At 39.3% G+C, this 19,996-nt stretch overlaps 1 protein-coding gene across 4 annotated transcripts in view; it reads left to right on the top strand.

The window, feature by feature from the left end:
* The window catches only part of LOC119131381 (3'-5' RNA helicase YTHDC2), a 36,294-nt gene extending 16,599 nt beyond the window's left edge, over positions 1-19,695 (top strand). For 3 of the 4 annotated variants that reach the window (XM_037265779.1, XM_037265780.1, XM_037265781.1), the window contains 10 exons: positions 1,612-1,738; positions 1,892-2,097; positions 4,742-4,925; positions 5,284-5,378; positions 7,176-7,295; positions 8,947-9,086; positions 10,008-10,173; positions 10,465-10,671; positions 14,185-14,367; positions 19,123-19,695. In XM_037265779.1, coding sequence (XP_037121674.1) covers positions 1,612-1,738; positions 1,892-2,097; positions 4,742-4,925; positions 5,284-5,378; positions 7,176-7,295; positions 8,947-9,086; positions 10,008-10,173; positions 10,465-10,671; positions 14,185-14,367; positions 19,123-19,182 — 1,488 coding nt within the window. In that variant the 3' untranslated portion in view covers positions 19,183-19,695. The remainder of the gene's footprint in view (positions 1-1,611; positions 1,739-1,891; positions 2,098-4,741; positions 4,926-5,283; positions 5,379-7,175; positions 7,296-8,946; positions 9,087-10,007; positions 10,174-10,464; positions 10,672-14,184; positions 14,368-19,122) is intronic. The other variant, XR_005099646.1, reaches the window with a different exon arrangement.
* The last annotated feature ends 301 nt before the right edge of the window (positions 19,696-19,996 follow it).

Genomic DNA, 19,996 nt, shown 5'->3' with positions numbered 1-19,996 from the left:
CATCCATCCATCCATCTTCTGTACTGCTTTGTCCCCACGGGGGTCGCGGGTGTGCTGGAGCCTATCCCAGCAGTCATTGAGCAGTAGGCGGAGGACACCCTGAACCGGTTGCCAGCCGATCGCAGGGCACACAGAGACAAACAACCATCCGCACTCGCACTCAGGGGCATTTTGTAGTGCTCAATCGGCCTATCAAGCATGTTTTTGGGATGTGGGAGGAAACTGGAGTACCCGGAGAAAACCCACGCGGGCTCGGGGAGAACATGCAAACTCCACACAGGGAGGGTCGGAGGTGGAATCAAACCGGCACACTCCTAACTGTGAGGCGGACGTGCTAACCAGTGCACCACCGAGCCGCCAATAATTACTACCGTAATTTTCGTACTATTAGCCGCACCGGACTATAAGCCGCATGTGCGCATGACTTATTTACAAAGAAAGACACTACACAAAAAGCATTTTTAAAGTTTTAATAACATACTTTAACATGTCTTTCTAAACGCTGCCTGTGACGCAGCAGTAGTACCGCAGCAACACAGAAGTGTGCACGCGAGTTACTTACAAAGAAAGACGGTACACAGAAAGCCTTTTTAAAGTTTTAATAACATACCTTAACATTTCTTTCCAAACACTGCCTGTGACAGTAATACCAGTAATACAGGCAGTAATACCGCAGCAACACGGAAGTAACAGCACTAATAAGGCTGGATTAAAAAAAACACACCGGTAAAAGTCACTGAGACGCGGCGGTAACACAGCAGCAACACGGTAGCACAGCACTAACAGGGCTGGTCAAATCAATATACCAGTAAAAGTTAAAAAAAAGAGCCAGTAAAAGCTGTCTTCATCTTCCTCCTGTGCACTGAAACCATCGAAGCCTTCCTCCTCAGTGTCCGATTGGAATAGCATTAGATATCCTTCGCCACACACTTTCTTAGTCTCTCTTTCGTCGTCGCTTTTATGCATTTCTTCTAGCATTTTCCATGACGAGGGTCTGTTCATGCTAATTTTATTCATGCACGAAGCGCTAAGTTACTAGCGAGCTACACGTATAGCTCCAGAGTAGACGTGACTGGGATATAAAGAAAAGGGTGAGGCAACACAATGTCATCAACATTGACTGCCTTTAACTTAAAAGCGGCATCATATGCATTTCTTTTGTCCTCCATAATGACGGTTTGTGTATAAAAGCTTCCTTTCAGTAATGTCCGTCTTGATCTCGTTCTGTCTTTTTATTTGTGTGAATTATACAGCACTATTTGCCTGGCGGATGGACATGCGATCAACACACCACTTTTCTCCCCAGTGACCGTGTCACATATCCCTCCGTCCAGCAAAGTGGTGCCGCACAACAGCGGTCCACAGCCTTTTTACAAGTGTATAAAAGTGATCAGGTCATCACAAAAATCACGGGAAAAATCCTATATAAGCCGCAGGGTTCAAAATTTGAGAAAAAAGTTGCGTCTTATAGTCCGAGATTTACGGGATATGGAAGATTATTAATAGTATGAGAGATTATTTAGTTTTACGTTATTGGGACATTTTTGTCAATGAATGTACAATTTTGCCAAATCTCTAATACATATGTTGACATTGCTTTTGGTCTGTTAGGCATGGCAGAAGGCTCGCAATGATGGCTCAGAGAGGTCCTTCTGTGAAAAGAACTATCTTTCTAATGCCACCATGGACATGATTCTTGGCATGAGAACGCAGCTGCTGAGACACCTTCGCGCAACTGGTCCGTTGTAATTGATCACATTTACACTCAAATGTATAAAGGTTGTCTGTCATTGTCTTCTTTCTTTGCTTTTCTTCTCATTGTCATCCTGAAATATTTTTATATATGTCAGTGTAATAAATTGTCTCTTCATTATTCCTATTTTTCCTCCAGGCTTTGTGAGGGCCCATGGGGAAAGTGATATACGAGATGTGAACATCAACTCAGAAAACTGGGCAGTGGTGAAGGCAGCCTTGGTTGCTGGCATGTACCCAAATCTGCTTCATATTAACCCTGAGACAAAGCTGCCCTCTAGTCATAAGGAGAAGAAAGTCAGTTTTCACCCTACATCCATATTGAATCAGTCCCACAACACAGAGGTATGTAGATCAAGTTACTCTTTTAGAACACAATTTATATTTTCAGGCGGCTGAGGATGCAAAGTACAATCTTCAAATCCTATGAAGTTGGGACATTGTGTAAAATGAACAAAAACATAATACAATGATTTTCCAATATTTTTCAAACGTGATTCAAATTAATAACTAAATATTTAATATTCAAACCAATACTTTGTTTGCAAATATTCACTTTTATTTCAGTTTCCTTTTTTCAATTCAGATCACCTTAAAATAAATTCGAATGTGGGGCTCTTCTGTATGTGAATGTAAATCGAATATGTATCCAATATGTCTGCATATGACATATTGCATCCAATCTGAACATCATCAAAAGCCCAATATGCGGGCAGAGTGCTCAGGAGATGACTAACAAATCGTCCCTGAATTTGCAAAGTTGTTTAAAATTGACTTTATGTTTGACTTCAATTTCATCACACCTGGAACATGTAGGGTAAAGTGGACGTTTGTGGTAAAGGTTCATTTCTTATTTGCGGCAATGACATAACAAACTTCAGTAGACATCTTCATGAAATGGGAGGATTGAAGACAGTCTCCTCATACCCCCAAATTATTACTCATCAATAGGTCAATAGGGCCAACTGCAGCATACATGTGCACAGAGTGCATATGGCAACTAGGATTTGTCGATATAGTGTTGAACTGTGATTTTCAGATTTTCACAATATTTTGATGATATTATAGACCATAGAGTAGATGATAAAGTTCCTTACCATTGTACATTATGAATTGTTGCTCTTCAACTGACTTTTTGCTCACGCAGTTGTTGAGAAGGTGGTGAACCTCATTGCTGCTTGTGAGCAACTGAGCCTTTTGGCGATGCCTTTTTATAACCATTCATAACATTCGCTTTGTTCCAATCTACCTTATCATCTTTGGATTGTTTCAAACAGGTGTTTTTTTTTTTAAAAGCATTCCATATCTTTGCAAGTCTTTTTGCCCCTGTTCCAGCTTTTTTTTCCCCCCCCGGTGGACATGTTGCCCACTGAATGAAATTGCTGCTGAATTTTCTCAGTTTTATTTTGTCAAGTAGTTGCACAAAATAAATTCATCCTGACCCAGAGGATTTTATTTTGTGCAACTATCTGACGAATTAAAATTAATCAAAATTAAGCACCATAATTTCAGGACTATAAGCCGCACCTGATTATAAACCGCAGCAGCTAAATGTACGGGGAAATCTTGTTTTGTTCATATATAAGCCGCACCGGACCATAAACCGCAGGTTTTTTAATGTTTAATTACCATTTTTAAGAGAATATACACAAAGAATATTGTCAGGAAAGAGATGGTTCTTTAGGGACGCATACCTTTTATTAACATAACCTTTATTGACAGAGATGGAGCTCTGCAAACATACAAACATGTATAAATCTCAGCAACGACCATAATAAACGTAATGTGCAGGGAACACAAGCAACACACTAATAATAAATAAAATGGGACCACTTACAGGGGTAAAGTTGGCAATGCGATACGAGCTACACGAAAACTTCGGAGAAGACATGACCAGGAAAAAAAAATACTGAAAAGGGTGACGTAACAAGATGTCATCAACAATAGCCTGGTGCACTCTAGTGGCCAGAAGAAAGCTCTACAGCAGGGGTGTCAAATTCATTTTATTCGCGGGCCGCATTGTAGTCATAGTTTCTTTCGGAGGGCCATTATGACTGTCAACCCAAATAAATGTATGAGCACCTCATATTATATACAGTAAAAGCTACAAAACAAACTGACAAATAACTCGTATTCAAATCAGACGAGTAAAAACTGGTCAAATATTTAAAAAAAAAGATATTAGAAGTGAAGACAATTTGCAATTCTAGTAATGACACAAATTTGATGCACAATTTGTCTTCGCGGGCCACATAAAATGATGTGGCGGGCCCGTATCTGGGCCCCCGGGCCTTGAGTTTGACACCTGTGCTCTACTGTAAACGCAGCAGCTCTTTTCCCTTCGTTAAGAGCCAAATCGACTGCCTTTAACTTAAAAGCGGCATCATATGCATTTCTTTTGTCCCCCATAAAGAGGGTTTGTGGATGAAAGCTTCCTTTCTTCAGTAATGTCCGTCTTGATCTCGTTCTGTCTCTTCTTTGTGTCAATTATATGGCACTATTTCCCTGGGGGACGGACGTGCGATCAACATACCACTCTTCTCCCCAGTAACCGTGTGTCTGGTCACATATCCCTCTGCCCAGCAAAGCGGTGCCGCACAACAGCGGTCTACAGCCCTTTTACGGGTGCATAAGTGTAATAGTCATCACAAAAATAACGAAAAATCCATAGATACGCTGCACCGGACAACAAGCCGCAGGGCTCAAAGCTTGTGCAAAAAGTAGCGGCTTATAGTCCGGGAATTATGGTACACTCAACATACTGTTTTTTTTTCAGTGCAGGCATCAAATTCAAAGTGATAGTTTATTTGCAAAAGAAAACTGATGTTCATGAGTTTAACACAAAATTTTAACTTTTTAAAGTACTATTCAATTGAACAAGGGTTGAAGATGATTTTCTAATCATGGAATTCTGTTTTCATTTACATTTTACACAGCATCAGAACTTATAGTACTATAAATCAAATTCCTTCTTTTTAATTCTCTCCAGGGTAGTTCATCTAAATCATCAAAGGCCTTTCCTACAGAATGGCTCATCTATGATGAGATGAGCAGAGGCAACAGAATTGCCAGTGTTCGCTGTTGTACTTTGGTGACACCCATCACTGTTGCCATATTTGCAGGCGGTTCCAGACATCGTTGCTCTGGCCTCCATGAAGCTACTTTTCAAAAAGGTACTGTTATTTTAGATAAACCCAGGTAAATACAGTACAATACCGGAATTTAAAAGCACAAATGCATTTGCTATCTTTGTACTGTATTTAAATATATATATATTTATAAAAATCAACCCCCCACCAAGCGTAAGAAATATTTTCCAAATTTTAGGATCGTTTCGAATTTGCAACCTTCCCATTCATTCAGGTTTATTTTCGCAATTAACAGGTGGATAGAAATATTTTTTGTTAGCACTCTCTACAAGTTTGCAAGTGTTTTTTCATGCTTTTATTTTATTGGCAAAAGTTGGTCTATTATTTTGTTAAATTTGATTCAGAAGATGCTGTCTCTTTACCATTATGTTCTGTTTTTCAGACAGTCCAGCAGATGACATGAGTGACAGTGAGACAGAGGATGCCACTGCTGGTTTGAGAATTGATGAGTGGCTCATCTTCCAGACAAACCATGAGGTGTGGAAAAATTACCGTGAACAATATTTCAATATACCGTATTTTTCGGACTAAAAGTCGCTCCAGAATATACGTCGCATCAGCCATAAAATGCACAATAAAGTGAAAAAAAACATATATAAGTCGCACCGGAGTATAAGTCGCATTTTGGGGGAAATATCCATCATCCATCCATGTTCTTCCGCTTATCCGGGGTCGAGTCACGGGGGATCCCAAGGCGTTCCCAGGCCAGTTGAGAGACATAGTCTCTCCAGCGCGTCCTGGGTCGTCCCCGGGGTCTCCTACCGGTGGGACATGCCCAGAACACCTCCCCAGGGAGGCGTCCAGGAGGCATCCTGATGGGGGAAATATATTCGACAAAATCCAACACCAAGAACAGACATGAACGAGCACCAACAGGCTAAACGATGCGGTATGCTAACGTGACATAAACACAAACGAAGAGCTGAGAACGGGCCTGACGTAACATTAACAGTTTTTATCAAACCATCTGTGTCACTCCAAATCATTAAATCCATCGATCGTCCTCTTTGTAAACAATGCGCCGCGTCGCCGGACTCGTCGTCAGTTGCAGTTCAAATTATTCCACAGGCCCATATAACGATATATAAATTATATATCAAATAACTATTATATAAACAACAATATTATCAAACCATCTGTGTCACTGCAAATCATTAAATCCATCGATCATCCTTTATGGAATCAACGCCGCTTGTGCGCCGCGCCGCTGACGTCGGAGTCGTCAGTTGCAGTTCAAATTCCACAGGCCCATATAACGATATATAAAATATATATCAAATTCCTATTATATAAACAACAATATTATCAAACCATCTGTGTCACTCCAAATCATTAAATCCATCGATCGTCCTTTATGGAATCAACGCCGCGTGTGTGCCGCGCCGCTGACGTCGGACTCGTCGTCAGTTGCAGTTCAAATTATTCCACAGGCACATATAACGATAAATAAAGTATATATCAAATTCCCTTTATATAAACAACAATATTATCAAACCATCTGTGTCACTCCAAATCATTAAATCCATTGATCAAAATCTTTGTCCTTTATGTAAACAACGCCGCGTGTGCGCTGCGCCGCTGACGTCGGACTCGTCAGTTGCAGTTTAAATTATTCCACAGGCCCATATGATTATAAACATCAATTTTATCAAACAATCTCTGTCACTCCAAGTCATTAAATCCCGTGATCGAATCCTTTGTCCTTTATGTAAACAACCGCCGCGTGTGCCGCGCCGCTGATGTCAGTTGCAGTTCAAATTACAGTAATCCCTTGCTACATCACGGTTCGCGGATTTTTGAATTTTGAAAATTTGTGAATAATTTCACATATGAGTCGCTCCTGAGTATAAATCTTCCCCCCACCCAAACTATGAAAAAAAACGCGATTTATAGTCCGAAAAATACGGTAGATTATACCCATGGAAATATAGAAGCAGAAGACTGCGTATCTGAGTATACAGTTCATCATACAGTTAATAGTGTTTTGTTTACCCTGCTGTCAGGTTTTATGCAATAGTTACGTCAAACAAACCGATTTCATGTTAATCTTCAAGTAAATTGGAATGAAGAGCCCGTGTTCTTTGTAATTGTTATTGTCCATTGTAAATTGATGTTCAAGCAATATTTAAGAACGCGTAATTTCGGATTTACTCAAGCAAAAACAAAAGATTTTTCTTAAATGGATATTTTTCACTGAGTGTTACAATTCAGTAATCTGTATTTTTTGCATTCAGTAATTGTGGGCTGTATTATGACTTTGGAATATACTGTCAGTCAGCAGAATTGGTGTTTGACCTGAGGAACAAGTGGCATAATCTGTTCATCAGGAGAATCTGTTGTCCGTCAAATCCCTGGTCTCAACAAGATGAGATGACCGTTCAAACCCTTGCTTCCGTAAGTCATAGTTTTTTCCAATTAAAACTGTTTTTGTATACTAAATTGTTGTACATTTGCAACGAGAGACAAGAGCTAATTTAGAACACATTCTAACAAGTACTTTGAGTATTTTACAGGAGTGTAAAACTCCACTGCATATCTTAAAATTGTTTCACATATTTTCTTGTAGTAATATTTCACACAATTCCTGATGTAATCTGATGACACTAATAACACATGCAATAGCAAAACGTTGGTAAATTAATTCCTATGTCTATAATAACTGAGCAATATATTTGTCTGCGTATTTTCCGGACTATAAGCCGTACCTGATTACAAGCCGCACCAGCTAATATTAGGGGAAAATCTTGTTTTGTTCATATATAAGCCGCACCAGAGTATAAACCGCAGGTCTTTTAATGTTTACCATTTGTAGGAGAATATACACAAAGAAGATTGTCAGGAAAGAGATTGTTCTTTTTATTATATTTTTATTATATTTATTATATTTTTTTATATGTTAGGGGAAAATCTTGTTTTGTTCATATATAAGCCGAACCAGAGTATAAGCTGCAGGTGTTTTAATGTTTGATTACCGTTTGTAGGAGAATATACACAAAGAAGATTGTCAGGAAAGAGATGGTTCTTTGGGGACGCATACCTTTTATCAACATAACGTTTATTGAAAGAGATGAAGGAGCTCTGCAAATGCACAAACGTATAAATCTCAGCTACGACCATAATAATCTTAATGTGCAGGGAACACTAGCAACACTAACTAATAATAAATAAAATGGGACCACTTATAGGGGTAAAGTTGGCAATGCAATACGAGCTACACATACAGCTCCGGAGACATGACCGGGAAATAAATACTGAAAAGGGTGACGCAACAAGATGTCATCAACAATAGCCCAGTGTCCTCTACTGGCTGGAGGAAACCTCTACAGTACATGAGCAGAGTAGTAGATGAGTGTGACCCGAGCGTCCATACTTCAGACTCATCTGACACATATCTGATTTATACTCGCATACCAAAAATGTGCGGGTCAGATTTGGAAAAATAAATCTGAATTGTGCAGTTCACATTCTATGAAAAAAAATCTTATGCATGTCACACATAGGCAAAAGATGGAAACCGACCTTCAGTGTGAGCATAGCTTTAAAAAAAATGTTTTATATCTCGTCCGAGCAGGTTCGTTCACATGGTTAAGTAGGACAGCAGTATCCTGAGTAATGCTGTGAAAACCCAATTTACCTTTTATGTTGGAGGCATGTTCCAAACCGCAATAGGCATCACTTTTGGAATACAAAATGCATTCAACCTTATTATCGATAGCCTCTCTATCTCCTTTTTTAAACCATCTGTCTTCTCTGTTCAGAATATGCATATATACTTGTTCTCAATATTTCAAGGTTTGAAAATGACCAAAAGGTTTGTGTTGGTTGGAAATCCTTCTGAGTTTCTCAGATAGCTCAGGTGCGCATTAAATGAAAATATTAGTGCTGCTGGGGTATTTTGACAAAAATGCTGTATTTTATTAGTAGAGTTGACAGCTGTTTTGAATGTGAAAATATGCATTCATAGTGTATCTCCTTTAATGGTTAACAAAACTGACACAAAGATATACTTACCTAACTTACATATTAGAATTACATGATCCTGTAGGTGCTTACAACAGAAGAGCATGGAGCAGGCTTGATGCAGCCCTCAGGGATAGGCCAGCGTCCCTGTCCTTCAGTGCCAGAGAGGCTCATTCAGAACTCCAAAGGGAACCCAAAGCTTACCCGCAACGCCACTGATGACAGGTAATCAGTTAACATATGCATTTCAGTCAATTGAATAGTCCTGTTTGAGCACATTCATCAGGAGTCCCTGTCCAGTAGCCAATGTTTGTTCCCTACAGGACTTTTATTTATTTATGCATATTCATGCAAGCCACCTTGAATTTCTTGTGGTAGGTATTGTTTAAACGAGTGGTTCCCAACCTTCTCTGACTGACGATCTTCTTTTCAATTAGCCAACCACCCACAATCGACCTGTTCTGTCATTATTGTGAACTCACAGACTTTCCAGCCTGCAGTAACACTTCCTTACTTCCTGTCGCGCAGACCACATGCTAAAAAGGTCAAAGATGATCAAAATGTTTTCTTTTCTTTTTCTTAAACACATTTTGTGGACGTGGGACTACACTAACTCAAAATATATCACTATTTTTTTTCTGTGCTCAATACCATCACCCCCTATCCCCCACCACTCGTGGTTTAAATCATTTTCCGAAATGATGCCCTACAGAAAAGGTTTTTAAGCATTCCCTGTGCATGTATGAAATGTTTTACTATCATAACTTATCATGTATTTTAAACTTGGCAGTTATCTATAGCCAGATATATGATTATATATGTATTACCTTTGGCATAATGGTGATCGATTTTCTTAACAAATGAGTTATTTTGGTGGCTAGTTTTCAAAGCTGGAAGTAAGATGAGGTGTTGTTCAATGACCACTCACAAAGATAGGACAGCTCACAATTACATAGAAAAAAAAACATACATACACATAACAATGACTCAAAAAAGTTTATTTAATATGATAAGACTCCTTAAAATATCTGATTGTCACTATGTCTTAGTTAGAGTTTAATACAAGCAATCATTTGTTGAGTAATATCATTATCTTATCTCAACAACACCCCACCACCCCCACTCCCACATTTTTCCTTGCTCCAGATTACCAGGAGTCTCAGGCCAATGTCAGAGGAAACCTCATAGCAGTGATAAGTCTTCACTGAGCAAAAGTTATCTTGTGGAGCACCATCTCTCTTCCAGCAATTCCACCGCCTCTGTGAGCTTGGACAGTCAGTTTGACAGCCCATTCTCTTATTTCTCAGAAAAGGTATTCCCAGATTAAAATATCTGTCTGTCTATTCATTGCCTAATTTACACAACTAATGCAGATTGTTTTGTCCATTCTAAATGACCCAAGTTATATATTTCAGAAGCACAAAATCAAAATAGCTAATTTTCTCATATTTTTGGACGGTGCTACAACACAATTCCCAAGCGTTAAAAAAACAAAACAAAAAAAAACTGGATCATACCCATATTATAAAACCCCAAAGACAGTTGTTGATGTTTTTATGCAACTTCATTTTTGCTGGTACTGACTTTATTAGTATTTTACCAGCATTGCACAAAACAGGTGTTACCACAGCTGGAATTGTTATCAGCCCGTTACTTCATCATGAAAAGCAGCAACTTGAGGAACATCGAAATTTCTCAGCAAAAAGGCATCTGGTCCACAATTCCAAGTAATGAGACCAAACTCACCAAAGCCCTCCAGGAGAATGAAGTCATTCTCATCTTTTCTGTTCAAGGCTCTGGACACTACCAGGTGATTTTTTTTTCTTTTAACATTATTATAAATTACAGTAATGTTTTTAGGATCCATTCAATTTACTTTCTGCTGTATATAGTACAGGTTTGTTACATACAACACCACAAAAGCAGATCGCATTCAGGCAGGCACAGTGAGTCAGACACATAGGCCTTGCAAACAGTGATTGCACATGTTTTTAGACAATGTGTCCTGCTCTAGAGTTGTACCCCACCCAGGGATGCACTGCATTCACAATTGACCCTCTGATACTACAAATGTTTCTTTTTTGTGGTGGGGGCATAGAACATGGGTAACAGTAATTCCTATCAATTATGACAAGAGCACAATTCATATAAAAAGTTCATTTTCTCCTGTACTGCCACCCGCTGTCAACTGAAATTGACGTGTCCATGGGCTTCTCTAATAGAAAAAGCTATATATAATTATTTTTAAAAAAAAGAGTGTATATTAATGAACATTTGCATGTAAATTTATAGCTATCGGCAAGTTCTCATCTGTAGTCCCTTGGCAGATTCATGTATAACATTATAGTTGTACTCTTTACTGACCAACAACATTAATATTCTCAAGCATTTTTGTCATTATTTAGCGCTTGTTGAGCTCCTGTTCAATTTGCTTGCTATAAACGTCTTTTCGCAGTATAATGCAAAACTCACAAAATCCTGGTGATTATACAGTGCCTTGCGAAAGTATTCGGCCCCCTTGAACCTTTCAACATTTCGCCACATTTCAGGCTTCAAACATAAAGATATAAAATTTTAATTTTTTGTCAAGAATCAACAACAAGTGGGACACAATCGTGAAGTGGAACGAAATTTATTGGATAATTTAAACTTTTTTAACAAATAAAAAACTGAAAAGTGGGGCGTGCAATATTATTCGGCCCCTTTACTTTCAGTGCAGCAAACCCAAGGAGCACTGTGCAAGCAATTATATTGAAATGGAAGGAGTATCAGACCACTGCAAATCTACCAAGACCCGGCCGTCCCTCCAAACTTTCATCTCAAACAAGGAGAAGACTGATCAGAGATGCAGCCAAGAGGCCCATGATCACTCTGGATGAACTGCACATAACTACAGCTGAGGTGGGAGAGTCTGTCCATAGGACAACAATCAGTCGTGCACTGCACAAATCTGGTCTTTATGGAAGAGTGGCAAGAAGAAAGCCATTTCTCAAAGATATCCATAAAAAGTCTCGTTTAAAGTTTGCCACAAGCCACCTGGGAGACACACCAAACGTGGAAGAAGGTGCTCTGGTCAGATGGAACCAAAATCGAACTTTTTGGCCACAATGCAAAACGATATGTTTGGCGTAAAAGCAACACAGCTCATCACCCTGAACACACCATCCCCACTGTCAAACATGGTGGTGGCAGCATCATGGTTTGGGCCTGCTTTTCTTCAGCAGGGACAGGAAAGATGGCTAAAATTGATGGGAAGATGGATGGAGCCTAATACAGGACCATTCTGGAAGAAAACCTGTTGGAGTCTGCAAAAGACCTGAGACTGGGACGGAGATTTATCTTCCAACAGGACAATGATCCAAAACATAAAGCCAAATCTACAATGGAATGGTTCACAAATAGACGTATCCAGGTGTTAGAATGGCCAAGTCAAAGTCCAGACCTGAATCCAATCGAGAATCTGTGGAAAGAGCTGAAGACTGCTGTTCACAAACGCTCTCCATCCAACCTCACTGAGCTCGAGCTGTTTTGCAAGGAAGAATGGGCAAGAATTCCAGTCTCTCGATGTGCAAAACTGATAGAGACATACCCCAAGCGACTTGCAGCTGTAATTGCAGCAAAAGGTGGCGCTACAAAGTATTAGCGCAAGGGGGCCGAAAAATATTGCACGCCCCACTTTTCAGTTTTTTATTTGTTAAAAAAGTTAAAATTATCCAATAAATTTTGTTCCACTTCACGATTGTGTCCCACTTGTTGTTGATTCTTGACAAAAAATTTAACTTTTATATCTTTATGTTTGAAGCCTGAAATGTCGCGAAATGTTGAAAGGTTCAAGGGGGCCGAATACTTTCGCAAGGCACTGTATGTAGGCTTTACCCCAACATTGAGTGGTTTTTACACAAAAATTCATACAAAGACAACAAAAACAAAACTCACTGTGCTTTGACTGCGACAAGACAGCCATTATGCCAGCTGGAGTGATGAGGATGATTATTACTATTTGATCTGATACCACTAAGATTGATTCCCAAATCCAATTGATCAATCCAAAAGTTAATCTATAATGGTATTGATTCGCCATTGGTAAATACCGTTTTTTTCCGTGTATAATACGCAAAATTTAACTAATTTATTGTCCTAAAATCTGGGGTGCGCATTATACATGGGTACAATTTTTTTTTAATTTTTTAAAAAAAAAATTCTTTTTTTTTTTTTTTTTTTTTTAAGAAAATCATGGTACTGGTACGAGTATTGATTTATGTATTGTTCTCTTCTTGTCATGTTGTGAAAGAATGTGGGTTGAATAAATACCGAAAGAACAATAGTGTGTTTGTACTGTGCTCTGGTCATTTCGTCAAAGAAGGGATAATAGTCCTCTTCTCTTCTTGACTGACAATGAATGTGATAGCTTAATACAATCAGCAAATAACAAAATGCGTATTACAGGTAATATTTTATTTCACAACACTTTGCCTTGTTCCTTTCGTCTCTGCTGTTCACTTCAAACACGCTCCATACGAACGCAATGCTCTCGTATCAGACGCTTGCTCGATCACCTGCTCGTTTGCTGTCACAATGTACCCTACACAAATCCGAAACATTTGTTGCGGCTCCGAGTCACGACGAGGGGCAAGTTTTGGTTTCCAAGGGTGTTATTATTCCTCTTCAACGTCTCTCCCATACAGAGCCGCCTTTTTCACATGTCCGCACGTCACTTTCCTCTCTTTTCATCTGATCGCGGTGGTGCCTTTATGGGCAGTCGGAGAAATCAACGCCAACAAAAAAAATACATCCAGCCTAGTTAAGACCATACCAAAGACTATAAAAATGGGACCCATTGCCTCCCTGCGTGTGTGACGATCATTGGGACTTAAAAAAAAAAAGAAAAAAAAAAACAAATTAAAAAAACAAAAAACAAATTGGGTGCGTATTATACATGGGTACAGGCTTTTTTCCAGCATCAACATGCCATTGTTAGGGTGCGTATTATACATGGGGGCGTATTATACACGGAAAAAAACGGTAGAAGGAACAATGTGCCTCTAACGCCTTATTTCGCAGAGCCAATAAATGACATCATGAATTGATCTGTGAGTTAAAGTACGGACAATCGCAAAATGCACATAAAATATCATTCAGAACATTAAATATTATTCATCAAATCATGTAGAAATACACCAGTTCTTAGCCATGTCAAGGGGTTGCCATTTTGCCTTTCACTGCCAATTGCTGTTGACTGAAAGTGACATCACAATGCCTAAGAGCTCAGGTAATAACGGTCACAGAAGGTTCACTTTGTGGATTATTGTTTTTTAATTTTCAGGGATATGCTCGCATGTCTTCATCTGTTACTTACACCAGTTGCCAGGATTGGGGGTTTGGGCGATTAGGAGGAATTTTTTGTGTGGAGTGGATCTGCAAGGAAAATCTACCTTTCCAGTACACTCAGCATATCCTCAACCCATTGAACGGCAACAAGAAAGTTCAAATCAGCAGAGACGGACAGGTGAGTTTGTGCTTTTCTGTTTTATAAAGAAAACAAGTGAACGTACAGTCTGGAATGCAATACATTCTGTGACCTAATTCCGATAAATTAACCCAGGACTTGAAACGCGTTTTTGCAATGACAGGTTTCCATTAATTTAAATTAAAAAAAAAAAACTATTTTTTTTTGTTTGACCAGTTAATGTTAATTATGTCATTACCATTAACTGGTCAAACAAAAAATTTTTTTTTTGACAATGACAATGTTTTAAGGCTTTCTTTTTGTAAACGTAAGTAAACCACCCTGAACTACGGTAGGTAGAACCAAGTACCGTATTTTCCGCCCTAAAAGGCGCACCGGGTTATAAGGCGCACCTTCAATGAACGGCCCATTTTAAAACTTTGTCCATATATAAGGCGCACCGGATTATAAGGCGCATAAAATAGAAGCTATACTGCATCAAACTGAGGTTGACTAGGGTTGCGGTATGCATCCACTAGCCAATAACCAACGAGCCCTCTGTAAACAATCGCGTTTCTCAAACGATCTCCTATAAAATGATCAGAACTGACTAAAGTTCGATCTAACGCATTGGTACTACTTACCTATGTTTCCCTTCCATATCGATCCGTAGATTTACTCGAAACATTAACAGAGCAGCCTATTTTGACATGAAATAGCCTGGTACGTATAGCAGCTATCGCAATAGCATTACCCATCCGCAAAGTCTCACGAGCCTCAGTTCGCAATCTCCCATGAGCCTCAGCAAAGTGTAAACAATCGCGTTTCTCAAACGATCTCCTATAAAATGATCGGAACTGACTAAAGTTCGATCTAACGCATTGGTACTACTTACCTATGTTTCCCTTCCATATCGATCCGTAGATTTACTCGAAACATTAACAGAGCAGCCTATTTTGACATGAAATAGCCTGGTACGTATAGCAGCTATCGCAATAGCATTAGCCATCCGCAAAGTCTCACGAGCCTCAGCTCGCAATCTCCCATGAGCCTCAGCAAAGTGTAAACAATCGCGTTTCTCAAACGATCTCCTATAAAATGATCGGAACTGACTAAAGTTCGATCTAAAGCATTGGTACTACTTACCTATGTTTCTCTTCCATATCGATCCGTAGATTTACTCGAAACATTAACAGAGCAGCCTATTTTGACATGAAATAGCCTGGTACGTATAGCAGCTATCGCAATAGCATTAGCCATCCGCAAAGTCTCACGAGCCTCAGCTCGCAATCTCCCATGAGCCTCAGCAAAGTGTAAACAATCGCGTTTCTCAAACGATCTCCTATAAAATGATCGGAACTGACTAAAGTTCGATCCAACGCATTGGTACTACTTACCTATGTTTCTCTTCCATATCGATCCGTAGATTTACTCGAAACATTAACAGAGCAGCCTATTTTGACATGAAATAGCCTGGTACGTATAGCAGCTATCGCAATAGCATTAGCCATCCGCAAAGTCTCACGAGCCTCAGCTCGCAATCTCCCATGAGCCTCAGCAAAGTGTAAACAATCGCGTTTCTCAAACGATCTCCTATAAAATGATCGGAACTGACTAAAGTTCGATCTAACACATTGGTACTACTTACCTATGTTTCCCTTCCATATCGATCAGTAGATTTACTCGAAACATTAACAGAGCAGCCTATTTTGACATGAAATAGCCTCGCGGGTACAACAGCTATTCGGTGACGCCCCCTGACTACAGTTGCCGTAATGCTGGGAAGCGATGCGACCTTGTAATTTACTAGTCGTACTAAAATGTACTGAAACATTTTGGCAGAGCACTGTGTACAACCAGTATGGATCAACAAATTCATCAGTTGATCCATATATAAGGCGCACTGGCCTATAAGGCGCACTGTCGGCTTTTGAGAAAATTTTAGGTTTTTAGGTGCGCCTTTTAGGGCGGAAAATGCGGTACAACAATAGCAAACTACGTTGGAATAGTGTTGTGTAAAAGGGGCCTATGCCTGTCTGACCATGTCCACTGCATCCTGATGTTATTCACTGAACTTCCAAAATTCATATTTGATCCTGATGAACATTTATTTGTGAGTCATATCAGGTTAATGTCAAAATTACGGTTTCTGAAATATTCAGAATAACCCTGAGACAGTTACTCCCATGTAAATGGCAATTTCAATATCCCGACTGAAACAGCAACACAAATAGACGCAATTTCCCATTGTTCCTTTCTTCCGTCAATAAAACACAATATATATATGTCAGTCACCATAGGAATAAAGTAAACGGTTTTCTCCTCATTCAAAAGGGGTCCTGCTGGGTTTTGTCTCAGTTTTTCCATTATTGTTTACACTCCTTGTGTATTTTTGGAGAGTTGCGTGTCAGACGTACTTGCGTGTCTATTTACACACTGACATTATCATTATAGAGACAAAAAATAATGTGAAAACACTACAGAGAAATAAATGTTTTGAAGTTAGGCTTACTAGTCGCTAGGCCGCGAGGATGCCACGCATGCAAGTTCTTCCTGGACTCAAAATACAAAGATTCTTTGCAGATAGGATATAGCATGCGCAGAACAAAAACAGTGCCTTGTTCAAAGGGTTACTACATGATCAAATTTATACGATGAGATATTTGGGTTAAAAGGCGTAATCCGGGGTCCTTATTCAGATTTTTACCTGAAACCAGAGAACGTGCCTGACGTAACATATTAAGAGTTATTCAAATAACTATAACATAAATAAGTTTATCTAACCATCTGTGTCACTCCAAATCATTAAATCCATCGAAATCTTCGTCCTCTGTGTCACTTAAAAAGGGGTTTATAAACTGACTCCGGAAGTGAATGCGGTGCTGACGTCATACTCGTTGTCAGTTGCGGTTCCAATTATTTCACAGGCCTATATAACTACCATACATTTTGGGCTATAAGCCGCACCAGCTAAAATTTGTGATTTAGTTTTATATTTATGCAAGCCGCACGTGCGCACGGGTTATTTACAAAGAAAGACAGTACACTGAAAGCCTTTTTAAAGTTTTAATCACATTAACATTTCATTGTAAACACAGAAGTAACAGCACTAGCTGGGCTAAAGTTTTAATACCATTAACATTTCGTTGTAAACAAGGAAGTAACATCACTAGCTGGGCTAAAGTTTTAATAACATTAACATTTTGTTGTAAACACGGAAGTAACAGCACTAACTAGCCGGGTAAAAAAATAACATTCCAGTCAACAGTCACTGAGAGCCATCTTTGTCTTCCTCCTGTCCACTGAAACCAGCAAAATCTTCCTCCTCAGTGTCCGATTAGAATAGCGCCAGATGTACGTCGCAACACTCTTTCTCATTGTCGCTTTCATCGTCATTCTCGTCCTGAGCTAAATTCACTCCTGAGCTTGTGCTCTCCTCTCCGTCACGCAGCAGACTGGCTTTTCGAAACCCGTTAGTGATGGTGGATTTTTTCACACTGCTCCACGCTGTCAGGATCCACTGGCAGACTTGTGCAAATGTTGCTCTTTGCATGCGTCCCATTTTTGTAAACGATTTCTCGCCGCTGGTCATCCAAGCCTCCCATTCAAGTCGGAGGGCCACTTTAAATCGATTTCATTTATTCCAAGTTTACGTGCAACCGCTCTGTTCCCTTCTTTATCAGCCAGCTCAATGGCTTTTAACTTGAAAGCTGCGTCATACGCACGCCTTCTGGTGTTTTCCATCATTGGGCTCTGTTTACGCTAACTTTCCTCGTGCACAACGCGCCACTACTGTCTTCCTCGACGCATACATTCCACCTCTCTCTCTTATCTTTTCTGCTCGAGTCCCCCCTGATGGGCGTTAGAAAAAATGCATGTAAAGTCGCCGAATGATTGCGTAAGGTTTTTAATGTTTAATTACCATTTGTAAGAGAATATACACAAAGATGATTGTCAGGAAAGAGATGATTATTTAGGGACGCATAACTTTTATGAACATAACAGCACAACATTGGTCCACAGCCTTTTTATGAGTGTATAAGTGTATTAGTCATGAGAAAAATCATGGAAAAAAAACCTATATAAGCCGCACCGGACTATAAGCCGCAGGGTTCAAAATTTGAGAAAAAAGTAGCGGCTTATAGTCCGAAATTTACGGTATATATAAACTATATATCAAATAACTATAACATAATTAACAAGTTTATCGAACCATCCGTGTCACTCCAAATCATTAAATCCATCGAAATCTTCGTCCACTGTCAATTATAAACGACTCAGCTGACTCCCGAAGTAGATGTGGCGCTGACGTCAGACTCATCGTCAGTTGCAGTTCCAATTATTCCACAGGCCTAGAGCGCCCTTATGTGGTTTAGTGTGAAAATAATACATGAAGTGATATACTAGTAAGTAAGTTCATGATCAAGTAATAACGTGTTAATAATTTCACATATAAGTCGCTCCTGAGTATAAGTCGCACCCCCAGCCAAACTATGAAAAGAACTGCGACTTAAAGTCCGAAAAATACTGTATAATGATGCACAACTATTTCTATTTTTCTCACTCACTTGCAATTTATAAAACATGCACCGCAGTCTGTGTGAATTGATTCCGTACGGACAGCGCAACGTTCCTCAGTTAGTGTTAATTAGGCATAAGTCTAGAATAGCTTCAAATATCTTTTAATGCATACTAGATAGTCATTCAGCCATACCAGAAATCTGTGGTTGATTGGTTACAACACCTACTTTGCTTCTGCATTTTCATTTTAAAATAATTTTAAGTACTCTCTTTCTTTCTCTTTCCCTTTTGTAGGAGTTAGATGCCCAGGCAGGCAGATTGCTGCTGTCTCTTTGGGAGAGAATTACCAAGTAATAGCAAAATTGGTGTTCACACGTCACTTCAACATCAGTGGGACACCCGTCCGCATTATCTCCAGCACTATTTATATCAGTTTTTCAAGTTCCAAACCACTGATGGATCTAACTGTTAACATCTGTTAAGCATTTCTTACAGAATTTGAGTAATTCAAAGGAATATAACGTGGTAGTAACTGCAATTGAAGACAACAGTATGGGGACAGGTTTAGAATGTTCATGTCTCATCTGTTTCATCTGTGTTTAAAGTTGCCGCTTAGATTGTTTACTGTTTGTATTCCAGGTATAGCGTGTGTGTACTTATTCTTTACAATGTTATGTCCATAAAATACAGGAAAGTTAAATACTGCCCTTTTGCATATTTCAATTTTATGCTGTTTTATTATTTCTACTATGCCTTTGAAATCGTTTCAAACATTCTGCTGACAATATTTGAATCCAAGGAATGTTTGTCCATTCACTGTTTCTATACTGTATTCATAGATAAATAAACTATAGTTTGTTATTCATAGTGTTGATGTTTGATGTTATATACTGTATTCATTAGATGGCAATACATAACTGTAGCGCGGTTCTCTCTGTGCTTGGGTGAAATTTCTCAGATGAGGCATCAATAACGTTACGTATAAGTTGTTTTTAGCTATATTTGTGGGCTTTGAAGGCAGTGTATCACAATTTGAGGAATGGGTGAGGTAAGTATCAAACAGGACATGACATCAGATGTGCAACCTAACCCCTGTAAAGAATTCAAGTGTAAATGAGGATCGTCCAGGAAACGGTCAAGATACTGAGAATGCCCCCCCCCCTCACAC

This window comes from Syngnathus acus, chromosome 12 (assembly GCF_901709675.1).
Source record: "Syngnathus acus chromosome 12, fSynAcu1.2, whole genome shotgun sequence".
NCBI lineage: Eukaryota > Metazoa > Chordata > Actinopteri > Syngnathiformes > Syngnathidae > Syngnathus > Syngnathus acus.
The sequence above is the reverse complement of the archived record's forward strand: the minus strand, read 5'-3'. Positions and strand labels throughout refer to the sequence as shown.